Source organism: Fusarium oxysporum, chromosome 3 (genome assembly GCF_000149955.1).
Source record: "Fusarium oxysporum f. sp. lycopersici 4287 chromosome 3, whole genome shotgun sequence".
In the NCBI taxonomy this organism is placed as follows: domain Eukaryota; kingdom Fungi; phylum Ascomycota; class Sordariomycetes; order Hypocreales; family Nectriaceae; genus Fusarium; species Fusarium oxysporum.
In genome coordinates, this window is record NC_030988.1 from 373,522 (window position 1) to 390,115 (window position 16,594).

General features: G+C 44.6%; 5 protein-coding genes across 8 annotated transcripts; 3 read left to right on the plus strand and 2 right to left on the minus strand.

The window, feature by feature from the left end:
• Positions 1–507: 507 nt before the first annotated feature.
• On the minus strand, positions 508–2,541 carry FOXG_12431 (uncharacterized protein). Of its 2 annotated transcripts, XM_018392222.1 has the most exons (3): positions 2,259–2,541; positions 990–2,207; positions 508–932 (listed from the first exon to the last, which is right to left on the minus strand). In XM_018392222.1, exons 1-2 carry the CDS (start codon positions 2,353–2,355, stop codon positions 1,003–1,005), a joined length of 1,302 nt encoding a protein of 433 aa, XP_018251729.1. In that variant the 5' UTR covers positions 2,356–2,541; the 3' UTR covers positions 508–932; positions 990–1,002. The 2 variants fall into 2 exon arrangements, with proteins under 2 accessions (XP_018251729.1, XP_018251728.1); XM_018392221.1 differs by having other exon boundaries at positions 508–2,207.
• Positions 2,542–4,420: 1,879 nt separating this feature from the next.
• FOXG_20877 (uncharacterized protein) lies at positions 4,421–5,321 on the plus strand. The gene is made up of 2 exons (XM_018401195.1): positions 4,421–4,655; positions 4,713–5,321. Exon 2 carries the CDS (start codon positions 4,748–4,750, stop codon positions 5,000–5,002), a length of 255 nt encoding a protein of 84 aa, XP_018251730.1. The 5' UTR covers positions 4,421–4,655; positions 4,713–4,747; the 3' UTR covers positions 5,003–5,321.
• A 3,207-nt stretch (positions 5,322–8,528) lies between these two features.
• On the minus strand, positions 8,529–9,627 carry FOXG_20878 (uncharacterized protein). 2 transcript variants are annotated; one of them, XM_018401197.1, is made up of 2 exons: positions 9,251–9,627; positions 8,529–9,185 (listed from the first exon to the last, which is right to left on the minus strand). In XM_018401197.1, exons 1-2 carry the CDS (start codon positions 9,321–9,323, stop codon positions 8,584–8,586), a joined length of 675 nt encoding a protein of 224 aa, XP_018251732.1. In that variant the 5' UTR covers positions 9,324–9,627; the 3' UTR covers positions 8,529–8,583. The 2 variants fall into 2 exon arrangements, with proteins under 2 accessions (XP_018251732.1, XP_018251731.1); XM_018401196.1 differs by having other exon boundaries at positions 8,529–9,627.
• A 2,855-nt stretch (positions 9,628–12,482) lies between these two features.
• FOXG_20879 (uncharacterized protein) lies at positions 12,483–12,736 on the plus strand (the record flags this gene model as incomplete). The annotated part of the gene is made up of 2 exons (XM_018401198.1): positions 12,483–12,641; positions 12,728–12,736. 2 exons carry the CDS (start codon positions 12,483–12,485, stop codon positions 12,734–12,736), a joined length of 168 nt encoding a protein of 55 aa, XP_018251733.1.
• A 774-nt stretch (positions 12,737–13,510) lies between these two features.
• On the plus strand, positions 13,511–15,851 carry FOXG_12432 (uncharacterized protein). 2 transcript variants are annotated; one of them, XM_018392223.1, is made up of 7 exons: positions 13,511–13,861; positions 13,910–14,026; positions 14,081–14,520; positions 14,568–14,654; positions 14,710–15,213; positions 15,267–15,473; positions 15,533–15,851. In XM_018392223.1, exons 1-7 carry the CDS (start codon positions 13,800–13,802, stop codon positions 15,727–15,729), a joined length of 1,614 nt encoding a protein of 537 aa, XP_018251734.1. In that variant the 5' UTR covers positions 13,511–13,799; the 3' UTR covers positions 15,730–15,851. The 2 variants fall into 2 exon arrangements, with proteins under 2 accessions (XP_018251734.1, XP_018251735.1); XM_018392224.1 differs by having other exon boundaries at positions 13,511–14,026.
• The last annotated feature ends 743 nt before the right edge of the window (positions 15,852–16,594 follow it).

The window sequence follows — 16,594 nt, forward strand, 5'->3', positions numbered from 1 at the left end:
CAGGATAGCTAGGCTATCTATATTGCTACCTTATATATAATTATACTCCTACCAGCTCCTATTCAATCTCTCAATATATTTGTATATTCATAGCTAGTACAACACCTACTTACTCCAAGGCTTTTTTTTTCTTTTTCATGATTTTACTTACATAATATGTAGATCATACTGCAAACCAAATCCGTAAATAGTAAATATTTACAGTATCATTCAGAAACTGTAAATCTGGATTAACCCAACTATGTACTTAGGTCTTGAATTCAAGGATTAACATTGCGTGACATTGTGGCATCTTCTCTGGCTCGTCCGCTATCTGGCTAACCTGGGGCTAGTTGACTACCGCTTGGGAAAGAAGAACAAGCAAAGTGGGAACAATGACTAGAAGGAACAAGATAATAGACTGTCTTTGAAATGACACTTCATACCCTGCTGTAGTTGGATTGTAATTGGCAGAGGCACATAGCTATTAGCAGAGACACAGATCAAAAATCAGAGAACTATTGCGCAGCATGAAACTCAATTTAATTGAAGATAGGCATATGCAGCGACTCTAATCACAATGCTGAGTGGTGCAAATATCTGTTCTCTATTTGTAATAAAGGCTTACATGATCTCCTTCATATAAGGACAAATAGAATAGGTCATTAACTTAAAAGCATAATGCCTGGTTGATCTCCATAATGGCGGTATTATTCTACAAAAACCATCAAATTATCTCTAAAGACTCAACTGCCAAAGCCAATAAGCCTCCAATCTCAGTAGTAGAGAAATGGCGGTGATAAAAATCGCCCTAGTACAAATAGTGATGAAAGTCACGGTAGTGGAATCAATTGCTCGTACCACGCGACATATCTTCACATGGTACCTTCTACCCTCCAAACCCAAGATCGCCTATCATAGTAGTAGTTGGCGCTTACCTGGAATCTCCGTTTCTGGCAATCAGCACTTATTTGTCTCGATGTCCAGTGTTTGAGGATGAGAGAGCATACACAAAATGAATTTCTACATTTGAAACAAAATCATGAACTGTCTGAACTGTCTGAACTGTATTTCGTGCTCTTCGACTGCTGCTATGAATAGACCACGTATTTCAGCATCCTGTACAAGCCAGTCGGAGTATTGTTGTATATCGCCACTCCCTGAATTTTGTAGGTTGGTAATAGTTCCTTTCCGCGCAAGAAAATGGCCGATAATTTGGTTTTTGAACAAGTTCCATTCCTTCAAGTAGGTTTTAAAATCTTCTAAATAAGTGTCCTTATCAATCTCGCTTGGCTGTACCCCATCGATGGAGGCGGGAATTTGAGGAGCGGTAGGTGGTGTTGGAAACTCCCTACCACCCCCAGACCCCTCTTTATCCGAGTCGAAAGGTGTTTTCGGATTGACTGGTCTATTTTGATTAGTATTGGGAGTTTCTACGTTGTCTGACTGCAACTCAGCCCTGGTGGACTCATCATTGGTATCTTGAGGGGCAGGTGGCATAGGTATCGTGCCGGTAGACTGTTTTGATTCTGCGGGTTGTTCAGATCGTTTCGGAGGCTCAACAGGATGAGGAGAAGCCGTAGTCTGTGCCGGCTGCGGGCACGGAAACTCACGTGGCCGAGGTGGCGGCGTTGAAGTCGGAGTAGGAGTGTTATCTTTGTTCATGGCCTGGGGACTCTCGGTAACAGGTGGATCAGTCGTCGCAGTCGAGGTTGGCCCCTGGGGAACGGGTCGGGGCCTCGAGCTATAATTGCTGCTTGTTGCGGGTGCTTCATCCTTCTGAGTCGCCCAAGGATGGAAGCCATTCCTTCTCGAGCCAAAAGAGGCTTCCTTACGGTGTCTAGCAGACGCTGTAGGTGGTGGAGGAGGGTGAGGGGTACGGCGCTTCCCCCCCGTCGTTGTGGCCGATGCACCATTGCGTGGTTGAGCAGCTTCAGCTTTGGATTTGGTATACTGCTTTGAGTTGGGAACACCCGCGGAAAATCGTTGGTCTTGTGCGCGCCATGGTGTAGGTCGAGCTTTTGCTTGATTGGGTTGCTGAGGAGTCACTTTCGACCACGGATTATCCTCATGACATGAAGGACCTTGATATCTCCTATGGCGTCGCGATGCGTCATATTCAGCCTTTTTGCCAGGATCAGAAAGGATATCGTATGCCTTTTTGATTGCGCAAAACTTTTCATTGGCCTTTTCGTCTTTTGAGTTATGATCTGGATGAACGCGTAAAGCTGTATTTCAGGTAAGCGATTGTGGAGCGAAATGAAACCACGCCGTTGTACCAAGGTCTCTGAAATTCTTTTTGATACTCTCTGTATCTGCTGTCGGTGGCAGCTGTAAGTCTGCATAGAGGTCCTGTGACTCCCGGCATATGTTCATTTCAGGTGATGATATAGTCACGCGGTGAGTAGAGGGTATTATTATACGTGGTGGTACCCCTGGTAGCTATGAATCGAGTGAAAAAAGAGTATGAAATGAAAAGCAGTGTTCTTTATGGAATACAAGAAGGTTGTCGTCAATGTGGTCTATATCGAATCGCGCTTCGGCTTGGCAAAGGAGTTGTTTTCGACTTCAATTGTCGTCACTGCCCAGCCGGGGTCCCGCACTTTATTAGTAGAGCGAATTCCCAATTACGACATACAACGGAGTATTTTTAATTTACATATTCCTGGTTAATATGGAAAACCATAGAAAGTCGCCCTTAAAATAACCTGGTCAAGCTAGGGTCCTGCGGTTCATAGCAAAGATCTTCAAAGGCTGACTGTCTCCCATGGATGTAGCCGTTACGATCTCAAGGAGTCGTCTGGTCGCCGATTTTACTGTCATCCACCTGGCCGCTTAAAAAGATCAGAACAAAGCCTACCGATACAATAGGTATTACCCAGCTCAGCCCCTTTACCTGACGCCAATCACGATTTCTTTTCTCATTTCATTCGCCTTGCGAGAGTGGAATGGCTCATTTTTCTTTCAGCCTCGCTTGGCTAGCCGTGATTTCGCCGTCATAGCGTCGTTCCTCACAGATCCGGCTCTGATCTTCACTATCAAGTTCGATGAGGTATATGTCTATCTTGGTGACAATTAGGGACAGAGCGGAGAAAGAGTACAACAGACTAGACTGGATTACGACAACAGTGACCGAGTATTCTTTTCAATACCGCAGATGTTCATGTCCAAATGCAATACTAGACCTACCACTATTGCCGATCCCGAAATAGCCAGTAAGAGAGAATTGAACAGGAATACGGCCGCTATTGGAACTTTCAATGAAGTTGTGGCATTGAGCTGAGACAACAATATTACTGTGTACGACCTTACCCTCTTTCAGCCGGTTTGGCAATCCTTTCATTCAAAGTCTCTGAGCCTTTCCATCTGTCACAATAACTATGCGTTTCGCTTTGCTCCTGAGCCTTTGTGCCCCCACTATCATGGCGGCCAGACCGCGAAACGTTTTCGCGTAACTAGATTATGTCTGCCGATATTCAAGATCTATATCGGGAATCGTACACTGATTCAGGTTAGTCTATAAGGTACATAGCTGTATGGCCGTGAAAAGATGTCAACTGGAGAGCGCTCTGGAGACCTGTCTTTGTGGCATTAGCATTCAAATTCGCTTCCAGAAAAGCTCGATAATATCTGAGTCGCCACTTTTTGCTGCAATCTCTATAGCGCGCAGGAAGCGTCTGTGGCGCATATCAACGTCAACCCTGTTTTGCAAAAGCGCTCTACTAATACTGAATTGCTCGGTAGTCGCAGCTATACAGAGTGTTCGTATCAAATTGACTCTGCACGCGCATTAACAGGTTGGACCATGGTTAGGGCATTCTTGTTTATAGGCTTTAAGAGTGTTTTCTGCGATTATTTCATATCCTGAGACGGCAATAGGGCGCATGCTTTTGGTGTCAAAAGTAGAAAAAGAAATTCGGTAATCTGATGTGCTCGCTCAGTGGGCAAGCCGAGATTGAGTAGGTCTCTATCATTATGCGAGATATACTCGTGATTAATGCACAGATTGAAGCCATAGCGAGAGAGAGCCTCGCCGCTCCTATTATAATACATAGAACTTGATACGTTACCCGCCAATCTCAGTGAGTCCTGAGAAGTCGCTGAGTTAATGGCACCACTGATTCGACATGCGTCTTGTGCCAAAACGACCGTTGAAATGGCTGTAATGCTGACAAGTTACGATTGGGACCTTGGATAGTGCGAATTATTGTAATGAAGGAAGCACCTACTATGTCAAAAGTAATCGTTTTGATCACAGCAATGTATTCTTTGCTCCAGGTCTCGCTTGGGTACGAACAGGGGCATATATGTGAATCCAACTACTAGCGTGTGAAACCTGTTCCTAGTGCTTACCTCTGGGCCCATCGGCGGGTGACAGGTAGTAGAGTTGATACAAGACTACTTCTTATATCAAATTTGTTCAAGAGCAGGCATTTCATGTATTTAATAAGATACTCCACTTGTAGGTATTCTTCCTTTATTCTATGGCTTTATGTTTTGCCTCGGATCTTCCACCTCTAGCGTTTCCTCTTCAGGTAATGCTAACAACAGCTCAACCACCAATCCCCTTGACTATCGAACGCGAATAGCCCCTTTCCATTTCTTGCCGAATTCTTGTATTCCTTCTTCAGACGTATAGAAGATATTTCTCCCAATCGAGTGGGAGCAACTCAGATGTCAGTACCTGACGAAGTGTGCTCAGCGAATTTTCTCACGCGACGTGTCGTCTTTAGGTGTGAAATTCACAGGTGAAGAGCCCTCATTCAACATGGCAATTATCACACGTGGTCACTCAGCAAAGCTCTTATCATATTCACCAAGGGCTAATTCCCGTCGCTCTACACGAGCGGCGAGACCCTCGCCTCAGCCACACAATATCAAGCGCAAGAGTCAGGCGAGTCGAGATCTGCGCAAGGAAGCTGTTCGCCTTGCCAGGAAGGAAGCCAAAGATTACTTCTCTAAAATTACACACGACAGGTATGAACAGCATGGAGTCCTACTGGTTGAAGCAAAGCCTAGATGATAGTCATGCCGAGGTCCTACAGGATGGACAATATTATTAGTTGAAAGCCTGTTGTTCATTTGCTCCAACTTCCCTCGTTCGTTTGCCTTTATACAGACATATGCGACGGGGGAATTTATATGCGAGTAGACCGTGACAACACAGATATCTACTCTGTAAGGCCCCCGGCCTGTAGTCGGCCAGCTATTGAAGGTCCAATCAACACATTTGCCACTGGTCAGCTCCTGGCCTGGCTGAAACCTTTAAGTTAAGATCATCGAGACGCTCGCAGTATGTAGCAGATTATAATTTGCTTCGTAATAGCCATATTCAAGTTGACAATTTCTTTAATTTTCTCTTCTCTCTTCTTTTTCCATTCCGTTATATGTAGTCTGTATCGTCTCAGAGTACCCTCGAAGTAAGTATCAGCCTCTCATATGGTCAAATTAGACCTTATGCTATAGCACACTGTAATTATTGTTTTGCAGTCTTGCAACTGGTAGAGTAATTGGCTTCCGACTTCCTCCAATTGCGCGATCGCTATGGTTACTCTAAGAGGAAGGTACGTGTGAATCTTTAGCGTTGAACTGATTGATTGGAGCGAGGGTTAAGCGAGCACCGACTTCACAGGACTTGTGAATAGGGCAAATGCTTCTGTATCGGCTTCATCATCACAAGTTCTTCAACAGGAGCGCAAAATGTACATCAATCGCTAACATTTGGAATCTGCTAAACTAGGGCCTGCCGGATCGGTGATGGCGCGGATGAGAGGATCCTGCCACTGCCTTGAAGCCGTTGCACGCGAAAACTCTGTCATGGCGAATCAACCTGGTAAAAATAGGATCTAGAAGCTATCTCTGACGTGATCACAGGGTTATAGTATTTAAAAGAATTTTCAAGGTCACACAAGTCTTTGCAGCTGCTCCATAGACAATGCACACTTAATTCTAGGACAATGTACTGAGGACCTGACTATACTGAGCATCTGTCCTTCAGGTATCCGCCAGGGAAGTCAGGTCAATACTTATAATCATCTTGGAAGCATATCTTCGTTACATTGTAGTTTACTGAGGCCGTCTCCGCCACCTGAACGAAACGATCAGTCTCCCTTCCATCTAACCAAAAACAATATTAATTTTGCATAAACAATGGAACCTCAATGTCAGCATCAGGCCCAACACACAGCCGGCGATGAGTCACGGCCGTCACTATTGCTAACTGAGCTTCATTGTTTGGCGGTGTCAGGAAAGCATGGGAAGCGCCCGATGAACTCTTCCCGCCTTTTAGCGTTGGAAGGGGTCGTAAGCCAAAAGGTGGCGAAAACGGCCTCCCCAAATGTACCCAAGAATGTAAGCGTTGAGCGACGACCAAAAGTGGCTATAACTCTTGTTGGAAACGAAATGTGAGGCATTCTTTCCACATTACTCATCTCATCTATCGCTAGATGAAGCCTATAGATTCACTGCAGAGACTCTCGAATGTTGAAGTAATTCATTCACGGTCACTCGGTAAGACAGGATAGATCTTCCGCAATATCCAAGTCTCATTGTCCGCTCCAAACCCACGTCAGTCACAGAGAAGCGGACAGTGGGAGGACTCACTGGCGATATTGGACAAACAATCGCTTCGACAAGCAGTTCTGTCAGAATCGCCCTTTCAGAGCTAGCTACGGCGTTCAATCATGTGTATTAATGATAAGGATATGATAATGTAGACAAATAGGTTATAGATACTTAGCTTACTCTGACAAGCTGGTAGAATTATGTGTTAAGAAAGGAGGTAAAGTCAAAAGAATTAGGCAGCACCCAACTAAGAATTTCAATCGCACACGATGGGGTTCATGTTGATGTTTAAATTTGCCTAGCAGAGCTGTCGACCCGTTCCTAAAATTAAAGTTAGGCTAAGAGAGCAGCACTGTAGTTTGACTGGGGTTTTATCTCTTGATAGGGATAAGTGTCACTACGCCGAACTGATTCATGCAATACTATGAATTTCATGTGTGAACTCATCTGTGAGCTCATAGTAGGGAAGGGACTCATAGGCTAAGTTCGCCAGCGTATTGACAACACTACTGAGTGGGGTGTATTCACGATTAAATCAAGGAGGATAAATCCATTCCCTTAAAAGTGAAAGCCGTTTATCATCGATATCTGCCCGAAGACGACGCTAACAACCATATAATTATGGCACGTTTCTAGGTATCTACCGGTCAAACTGGTCTCTACCGCTTCATAGGGCGTTCAACCCCCTTCTGGCGTGACCCTAGCCAAAGTTCCTCTTCGAAAATCGAGTAGGGTGGCGTACGACCCCGACCTTACCCTAGCATGATCCACCGTTTTACATGATATTCATATAATGGTTCACCAAGTTCACGGATTAGTGGAGTGACTTCACATTAGCGTGGTTACATCGGTACCTATGGTTAAGACGCTACAACCCTCAAATCGACTGGGAAACTGGCCAGACGATCCGCAAGGATCATCACTCAGACGATGAATTAAATGATTCTGAACACGACGACACGAGATCTCAAACTTCGACCGAGGAAGGCAAAGACATGCGCGGCCGAACACCGCCCTTTCCAAAGGAACCCGACACAAATATGACAAAGGCAGAGTCAAGCATATCAGACGAATGATAGCTAGTTACAAAAAATAGTTTAAACAACTGAACCAAAATCTCAAAAAGATAAAACAGATTGACAAAGGAGAATCTGACGAACGACTCAAGAACATCCTCCAAGGTATTTGATTTGAAAAAGGGTGTTGCATTATACCGCCCATATGATGGTAAAAGCCGGCATGGCCAAACCATGGACGCAAAATCTGTAATACCCAGCCTCTTTCAGTGACCAAAATGACTAATTAATGGATTCCTTGGCGACTATATGACCTTTATTATAAGCAAGCCGTGCCGGATTATTTTTTAAATGGAAATAACTATTTCAATCTTACTGTTATTAGTAACAAGTTGTTTCCCCTCTACGGGTATTCGTCTGATGTCAATAGCCTCCATGCCTATCAGATCAGTTTTCTGGGTCACTTTGTTAGTACAGATATTTTCACTCTGAATGTACCTATGACTGGAAATTAATTATCAGCTGAAGCTATGAAGCCCAACACTAGGTGTGACTAGGACAAACCTGGCGTGGCCGAGAGCTAACACGTCCCCACTTCTCTCCCCTGCCTCCTCCTTCTATGAGAGGCTTTAGAAAACTTCGCTATTCGCTTGGCTCTGACTTCGAGATGAAGAAGTTTGCAGTCAACCTCGATAATAGAGCTAAATAACTGTCGTAGTGGCAAGAAAAGAGGAAAAAGATCAGACTTCTCGATCATAAATATATAAACTATTATTCGCATAGGAAAGTCCCTATCATCTGTGTGAGCAGCCTAAAGTTTACCCTTATTGGCAGTTACATGCATGGTTCCATGCACAGCGAGAGCCCCTCCTTCATTAAACTATCTCTTCAACCTCACGTTTCGTCGTTTTATTTGTTACAGGCCATTTTGATTTAGCTAAATAACAATTAGTCTTAGAGGTTTAAAATAACTTAAACATAATGATATTTAAAAGGCCTACAGATATAAACTAAATTCTTTATATTAAATCAACTTCCCTCCGTCAGTGAGCAAATTTATTTTCCAGATTGTAGTATCTACGCCAACTCTGCGAATTCCATTAAAGTACGAACAATCACCTAGGTCCCAGCCATACTCTTCCATCCACTCCTTTCCAGTGCGCCGCTGACTCTTTGGCGAATCATCGTATTTACGTGGTTTCATATAGCCGTTCTGATCCTTTTTATGTAAGTACCACCACTTGTCATTTGCTGTAGAATAGATCGACCCAATTTCTGTCAAGATGTTTCTCACTGTAGGGACTTCTACCTCAATTATCAGATCATGCTCATCATATCTATCATATAGGCGTATCGAAATTGGGTGGCTAAAAACTTCCTCTTCAAGATCAATAGAGCTATAGCCCCGGCTATTTGCTCGGCGGGCTGTCTCCGGATCTTCTACAACCGACCATTCAATGTCTTCAAGTATCGAAGAGGGTGGCTCTGGGTAGATTTCAAAAACCCGGTTTAGATGCCACATTGCTTCTAGCAGATATTTCTCTCCGCTTCTGTCAAGCAACCGCTCTCCGGCCTCTCCTTTGTCTAGCATCTCTAGATGAGATTCAACGATTGTTCCGAGTCCCCCTATTTTGGCGGCTGTGAGTTTCTGTCGGCAGCGGACTATTTCTGCTTGTCGTGATCGTACTGACTCTTCCTCAGGCCACAGTATATGGCAACTCTTTGGTTCCCTGTTACCATCTTCACGCTGGCCTTCAATAACATCCAACAACCATTCAAGGTTGCATATTATTGTACGGCGTTCCATGGCCAGTTTCATGGTCTCCGTCCTTGATTTGCTATCCCATACAGCCTGTTCACAAACTAAATGAGTTGGCAATTCTCTAGGGTTGCCAGAGATACTAAATCTCGGCAAACTCGAAATAAGGCATTTGAGCTTGTGTTGATTATATCCGGGCCGAAACCTGCCAGAAAGTATAATTTTATACTCCTTGAAATTAGCTACTTCTGCCATGTTGCGTTTAGTTAATTTATAAAATACAAACTTTAATAAGGAGAAGCGGTCTTTTTATATTGACATAAATTTTATTAATACGTTAAAAATATAAACACTATCGTGGGTTTACATGGTTATATATAACGTTATTCTTATGTACGGAAATATGTTTAACTAACAATATTAATTTCAACAAGTTAAAAATAAGGTTTCTTGTAAGAATCATATTTTTAAGTCTTTTATATTAAAGTCTGTAATTTCTCCAACAACACCTCAAAAAGCGACACTTGGTAGGCCTAGGCTTTCCAAACAGAATCGCCCACACTCTGCCACTACGCCTAGTCTCGTGATGTAAAGATCATATATAGGGCACTATCATGCGATTCCAGAATATGATACTTCACGACTCATACTGACTATGATCCCTAAGCCACTGCCTAATACTTTCATCTCGTTTTTTAACAGCAAACGAGCTATTAGGATCAGCTTCACTCTGTTAAGACCACCTTTATGATTGGGCGTGTCTAATAGCAAAACCGTGCAGCCTCTGAGACATCTCTTGCCCGTTCTTTACAAGTAGCAAGTAAGGCGCGTGATGTAAGCGTCAGCTGTCTGGTCCATCAACTAAAAATAACACCCTCACAAACACAGTTCAGGAAGCAAACCAACTGCCCACACAAATGCCCAAGATAAGCTTCTCAGCATATCTGATGAAGTCTGGTGTGTAAAGAGAGCTCTAAATATATTCCCCAAGGGATAAAAGGCTCTAGCTCCCCTCATGGCTCCAACCCAACATCAAAGCCACTTCCCAATCACTGCCGCAAGACTATCATTGCAATTATTTTGATGCGCTTCATAACGCTCAGCTACGGACAAAGTCTCCAGTGAAAGCCCAGTGGTGATGGACGACTGTATTCGCCTCAGTGGCATAGTGCTTCGTTCACTAACTTTGTCAAGCTTCATGCCTTACCCTCGTGGCTCGATCTAGGCTGGGCTGTCCTGCTCGTTGGTGACGGTAGTGTCGTAAGGCCTAGATGAAGTAAGGTCGGGCTTAAGAATCGATGAGAAAGAAGAACACACGCAGAGGTCCTGGTATGTTGTTGGTATGTTGCTGAGGAGTTAATGATACCCGGAGTAAAGGGAATAATGCTGTGGTGACCATGATGATATAATACTGTGAGCAGGGAAGAACGAATATTTGATTGTATGAGAATATGATGAGATAACGATATAGTCAGGGGCCGTATAAAGTCAGTCCAAGAAGAGTACTCCTTTAGAATCAAGAAATGGAAGTATGTACCAAGGCTATGGTAGCGAAGTGAGAGAATGTGGCTAATGGTATTTGCCTTTCACTGAAAGAATGATCTATAGATAAGAGCAACGATCGAGAAGTAGATGTGTAAGTTTCATAAGACGATTACAATTTGGTCAAATAAGTTTTATCTTTGGAACTTCAGGTGACTATAATATAGTAATGTCGATGCCACGATCTTATCCCTATCCATTTTTATAATTCTTGCAATGGTCGACTCCTTACCCTCAAGCCCCCCTACATCAATGTGTAAATACTCAACGCACCGCAAGTCCCTGGCTAAGATCCAGTATCGCGCGTACTCCACATGCCTGTTGATCGGTTACTTCTGGTTATCTAATGTAAGGCTCAGCATAGTAGCTTGGGGACGGCAATATTAATGTTTTAGTTGTCTCGTCGTGCGGCAAGAAGCTGTGTTGGATCGTGGGCGGGAAAAGAGAAAGACAGGGCTATTCGTACCTAGAGTCTTCGTTTAACAAGATACTACGCAGCCTGAAGCTATAGCTCATGCGGGAAGAAGATTGAGAAGTCCTCCAACGATATCTCCTCTCGTCATTGGTGATGCCTCAAGCTATCAGCTTTCGCCATTCTTTACATGTATGGATTTGTAAGCAATAACCATCGAGTAGCAAATACTCCTATGTCTTTGAGGCATTCAGCATTGAATTAGAAAGTCTCAAAAGCTCATAGAAACAGCCACACAGATATTATTAATGCTATTGTTAAATACTTGACTTAGGGAGATTAAAACCTGATGTATATAAAGGACCTGGAAGGTTTACAACACAACAGTATTATGAGCGATCTTCAGTGATAGTTCAACAATCCTGCACTGAGTAGGCCGGATATAATAATCTAATCAACAATAGCACAGGTTGAAGGCGGGAGCCAAGATTCACTAGCAACTGAAGCAGTGAAGAATCAGGTGCCGTGTTCAACGCCCCCCCGCCCCCCCCCCCCCGGGCACACCACTGGTTAGAGAACATGACCAGATGGTCTAATGGCTGTGTTGGCAAGAAAGCACCATATATAGATCCTGGCGACAATTGTAGTAACGATCTATTGTTTTACCAGATGGGTGTTGACGGGCGAAATTCAGGTCGCTCAGCGGTGCAATATCTGGATGTGTGGAAACAACTCAAAATAGGAGGACGCGATGGCCGACGGTGGAATGGGGACTGCAATCTTGGGGGATATAGTTCAGGTAGCTAACACTGGTGTTGGAGGGAGTCGGTTTCTTGTGGCTCTGACCAAGTGGCCAGACCTAGGATGTAGGGGAGAGGAATGATATCATGACGAAGGCAGAAACGGCTGTATCACAAAGAGATTTTGGACCCTGAAATCTCGAGATATTTTGTAATCCTTGCCTCTGGAAAGCGGAAGACAAGTCAGCAAATATACAGTTTATTCGCCGCCACAACCACCAATAACGGGGCCGAATTCGTCGTAATGAAAACCGGGCATTACAGTGGCCTTACTCGAGCACTTTGGGATTCGGGTTGCGTTCAGGAATGATAAGAACCTGCTTCGAGCGAATCTCAAGTTGTGGACTTTAGGTGAACAACTAGAGAAATGGCGTAGTGTTGATTGTCAGCTCTGTTACATCTGCGGCGATATGGGCTTGGATAACGAAGTTGACGACTGCACCACTGCAGGTTCCGTAGGGGCCCACGGTAACTGCGGTCTCTGCACAGAAACAATATGCGGGTACATAACCATAGGACTTCAGGTATCTGATGCAAGCGCCGAGGAAGAGAAGAATTATTGGAAGCAGGTATGCACAGCAGTAACCAATACGGGGGGCCTCTGCAGTAGCAAGCCAGCTACACGAAGTGCGATACTAACCCCTTTCATATCTAGAAAGAATAACGTGGATCTGACTATAAAAAGCCAGGGTGTCGAGTAGTTCGAACAAATGCTCCCAATGGAGAGACCTAAATACCACTACTCCTTATGGTCTTCTACGTCTTGCTAGGAGAGGTGTAAACCAGCTTCTCATGCATGCTCTGGCATATGACATTTCACTCTTGCGTTGCGGCGACAGGTGTATGCAGTTCCCAAACAGCTTTTCCCTTCTTAACATCCCTTCGCTAAGTTCGAACAAAGAGTGTTCCAGGCAGGACTAGATCAAAGTTGCGAACCGATAACCAATCAAATCCTATCACCTTTTTTGGGGTAAGACCTCTGCGCCAAATGAGACAATAACAAAAGGCTCGCGGGGCACAGAGTAAGCAAGCATCACGCCGAATTGAAAAATAAATTCTTCTTCATTGACGAGTTCACAGGATTCTTGAATCAGGCAAATGCCCTTGCATTGGCTTCAAGGCCAAAGGTTCCCAGCGAGAGTGGTAGCTCCACATCAATCATGCTAAGATTCAACATCTGTTAGATTAGAACCTAAATTATGGGTCGGTGTTGGCGCGGACGAACGGATCTTGCCACTGCCAGAAGTGGCCTTAACACCCACTATAGTTTCTCCTTTCGCGACGGCTTGAAGCCGGCGCAGGCGGCACAATCAGCCATGGTAAACTGGTCTGGAGTAAATGAGATCTAGGGGCTGCCTCTGACGTAAATTCACATTTGTAGGGGGTGAATATGCTTTCAGAGGTCTCACATGTCTGTGAACTCAGTCTTGTGCAATTCTGCTGAAACCACAGAGATCCAGGGGGGACGTCCCAAACAGGCCATGTTTGGTCAATCTTCAGTAATTCTGGTGATATCACAGAGGCTGGCTACCGATGCTTGGCCCGTAGCTTTTCATACTCAGACCGATATCGTTATAGAACATACACATCACCCATGCTTTCATGAAGGAGAACTTCCGTGGCATAAGAAGCGTCATTCCAAACCTTGGCCGGTCAGGACAGTTGCAAGTCGAGATCCTACGCAATATCACATCCGTTCTTTCATTTCCTGGTAGTGCAGTTTCAACATGGAGTTATCCGCAACAGCATTTGTTCCGAAGCCCATTCGTATTGTCGTTATAGGTGCTGGGTAAGTATATCACCGGTTTCAACTTGGATTTGCAATTAAGCGTTGCAGGATATCCGGCATCCAGTTTTTGAAAGACGCAACCACACGATTGCCAAACATTAGCATCACTGTTTATGACAAGAACAGTCAAGAAGGCGGAACTTGGGCCGAGAACAGATACCCCGGGTAAGCATTCCATTCACCAGTAACTGATCACGGGCAACTGCTGAAAGCTACAAGATGTGCCTGCGACATCCCATCGCATGCCTACCAGTACAGCTGGAACCCCAATCCCCGGTGGAGCCGCCTGTATGCGGAAGCGGCTGAAATCTTAGAGTATCTCAAATCAACAGTGACCAAGTTCAATCTCCGTCGCTATATCCAGTTCAGTACAACATGCACTGGTGCAAACTGGGATGAGAACAACTCCGAATGGAATGTTACTTTGCAAAGGAACGAGACACCTAACGATGAAATGTCTGTCAAATGCGACGTTTTTATCATTGCTATAGGAAGGCTGAATAACTGGAAGCTGCCAGCAATAGAAGGCCTTGACACGTTCCAGGGGCGCGTAATACACACGGCCAACTGGCCCCAGGGTTTGGATTATCACGGCAAGGATATCGCAGTGATAGGAAATGGTGCCAGCTCAACCCAGTGTTTACCTAGCTTACACAAAGGTGAGCCTCTTGATTGTAGAAATCCCAATGATTGCTAACAGCTCCAGATGCGAGATCCATCGGTAATTTTGTTCGTGGGCCAACATGGCTAGTTCCACACGTATTTTCTCGCAACGGGGAAGCGCAGGTCAATTGTAGGCACTCTCTCCTCTACTATACTGACTCTAAGCACATCTAATACGGCGGCAGATCCCCACGATTTAATCAAGAAGTTGGAAATCGACCCCGATTCGTACTTCCAATTTCGCTTAGGGATCGAGAAAAAGCTAGCCTATAGCTTTAGAGGTCTCTGGGCCAACTCAAACGCGGCTCAAGAATTTACTAAGAATGCAAAGCAGCACATGATCAAGAAGATTGGGGACCCACAGGCCTTGAAGGCCCTCGTTCCTACTGATTATAAAGCTGGTTGTCGTCGCTTCACGCCTGCAGACAAATATATCGAGGCTCTAAATACGTCAAATGTAGAGCTCATTTCTACCCAGATCAAACAGGTGGAAGGAAATGCTATCATCACCACTGATGATCAGCGGCGAACATATGACATAATTGTTTGTGGAACAGGCTTCGAGCCATACGCGCCGAGGTTTCCGATCGAAGGGCGCGGAACAGCTAACTTGTCAGATCTATGGACAATGAATGGGGGCTATGAGAGTTACTTGGCAGCAACAGTCGCTGGTTTCCCTAATTTTTTCGGTACGTGAACCCACTTACAAGATCTTCCCAAAAAGCTAAACTCTGCTTCCAAGCTTTTAATCCGCCTATTTGTCCGGTCAACGGCTCAGCATATCCTGGGATTGAGCGCACGAGTGACTACATTATCAGAGTCATCGACAGGCTACAGAAGGATCGCCTAAGATCGGTCTGTGTCAAGCAATCAGCCCAAGGCGCTTTCAACCGATGGGTTCAATCACGTATGCCAGAGATGGTCTGGTCGGAGCCATGCGCATCATGGTGTAAGTCGGCCTCTGTTACCCATCATTTACATTCGTCAGACTGAACAATTATAATGCAGATAAGGACAGTAACAAAAAGGTTATTGTTCCATGGCCGGGGACAATACTTCACTACTACGCCGCAACCGAAATAGTGCGATGGGAGGACTATGACCTTGAGTTTGATGAGGATAACCAAAAGTTTGCAAGTTTTGGGAATGGGATTACAGTAGAAGGGTTTACTCCTGATAGTATACCTTGGCTGCGACGCAATTAAAGTATAGAAGCAACACACAAGATTAAAGGCAATATGGTTCATAGGAGCTGTATCTTGACTAATATAAGTCAAAGTGTTTATTGATCTCATAACAAAATAAACCAACACTAATTAACGAATGCTTTCTTACTTCTCCTCCTACCAGTGATTGTAATGGCAAATAGGTGCTATTTATCTACCCTAACCTATTCTATCCTACTAAAGGATTCTAATCGGGAATGGGCCACGTTCCAACATGCGGTGAAATATAATTCTCCTGCTCTGACATGTTGCCCCATGCCCAGTCTCCGGCTAGTACCTGTACCTGTACCGGTCGCTCAAAGAGCTAGCAGTGCTGCTGTATACGTAGCCTCTATTTACCAGAGCTACCAGAGCCATTCATTTTGCCGATACGGCTATAGTGGAGAACTCAAGCAATTCCAATGGCAGAAGCAATCGAAGAATATAGTATTACGACGCAAATCAGCTGTCATACCGTCGATAATGCCTCTGCAAACGGTATCTTTTAAAACATCTCTCTCTCAAATGCCACAGGATAAATACCATGCATCTTGAACAAGGCTTAGAGTGAGATCGAGGTGAGGTAAGGCAGGGCCATTGATATGTAGGCGGAGGAACAGGCGGAAGAATGCCCAAGCCCGCATTCGAGCTTTTCGATCAAGCTCCTGGGACGTATAGAAGAGTAACTCTTACTAGTTGGGGCTTGTCTACATTACTGCAACACCCCCAACAACAACATTAAGATCAAAAGTAGATGCGGGGAACAGGAGACACGGCAGACCCCACCTTCCGCTCCTCTATCACTTTTGAGCCCTTGGCAGCCATCAGTTGGAATAACTTCAATTAAGACGCTCCATCAATCTGC

Coding starts and splice junctions, on each gene's coding strand:
- FOXG_12431 (XM_018392222.1), bottom strand. CDS start 2,355: ATGAACATATGCCGGGAGTCACAGGACCTCTATGCAGACTTACAGCTG. Junction 2,208..2,258: donor AAAGAATTTCAGAGACCTTG/GTACAACGGCGT, acceptor CCTGAAATACAG/CTTTACGCGTTCATCCAGAT.
- FOXG_20877 (XM_018401195.1), top strand. CDS start 4,748: ATGGCAATTATCACACGTGGTCACTCAGCAAAGCTCTTATCATATTCA.
- FOXG_20878 (XM_018401196.1), bottom strand. CDS start 9,573: ATGGCAGAAGTAGCTAATTTCAAGGAGTATAAAATTATACTTTCTGGC.
- FOXG_12432 (XM_018392223.1), top strand. CDS start 13,800: ATGGAGTTATCCGCAACAGCATTTGTTCCGAAGCCCATTCGTATTGTC. Junction 13,862..13,909: donor ATTGTCGTTATAGGTGCTGG/GTAAGTATATCA, acceptor TAAGCGTTGCAG/GATATCCGGCATCCAGTTTT. Junction 15,214..15,266: donor TGGTTTCCCTAATTTTTTCG/GTACGTGAACCC, acceptor TCTGCTTCCAAG/CTTTTAATCCGCCTATTTGT.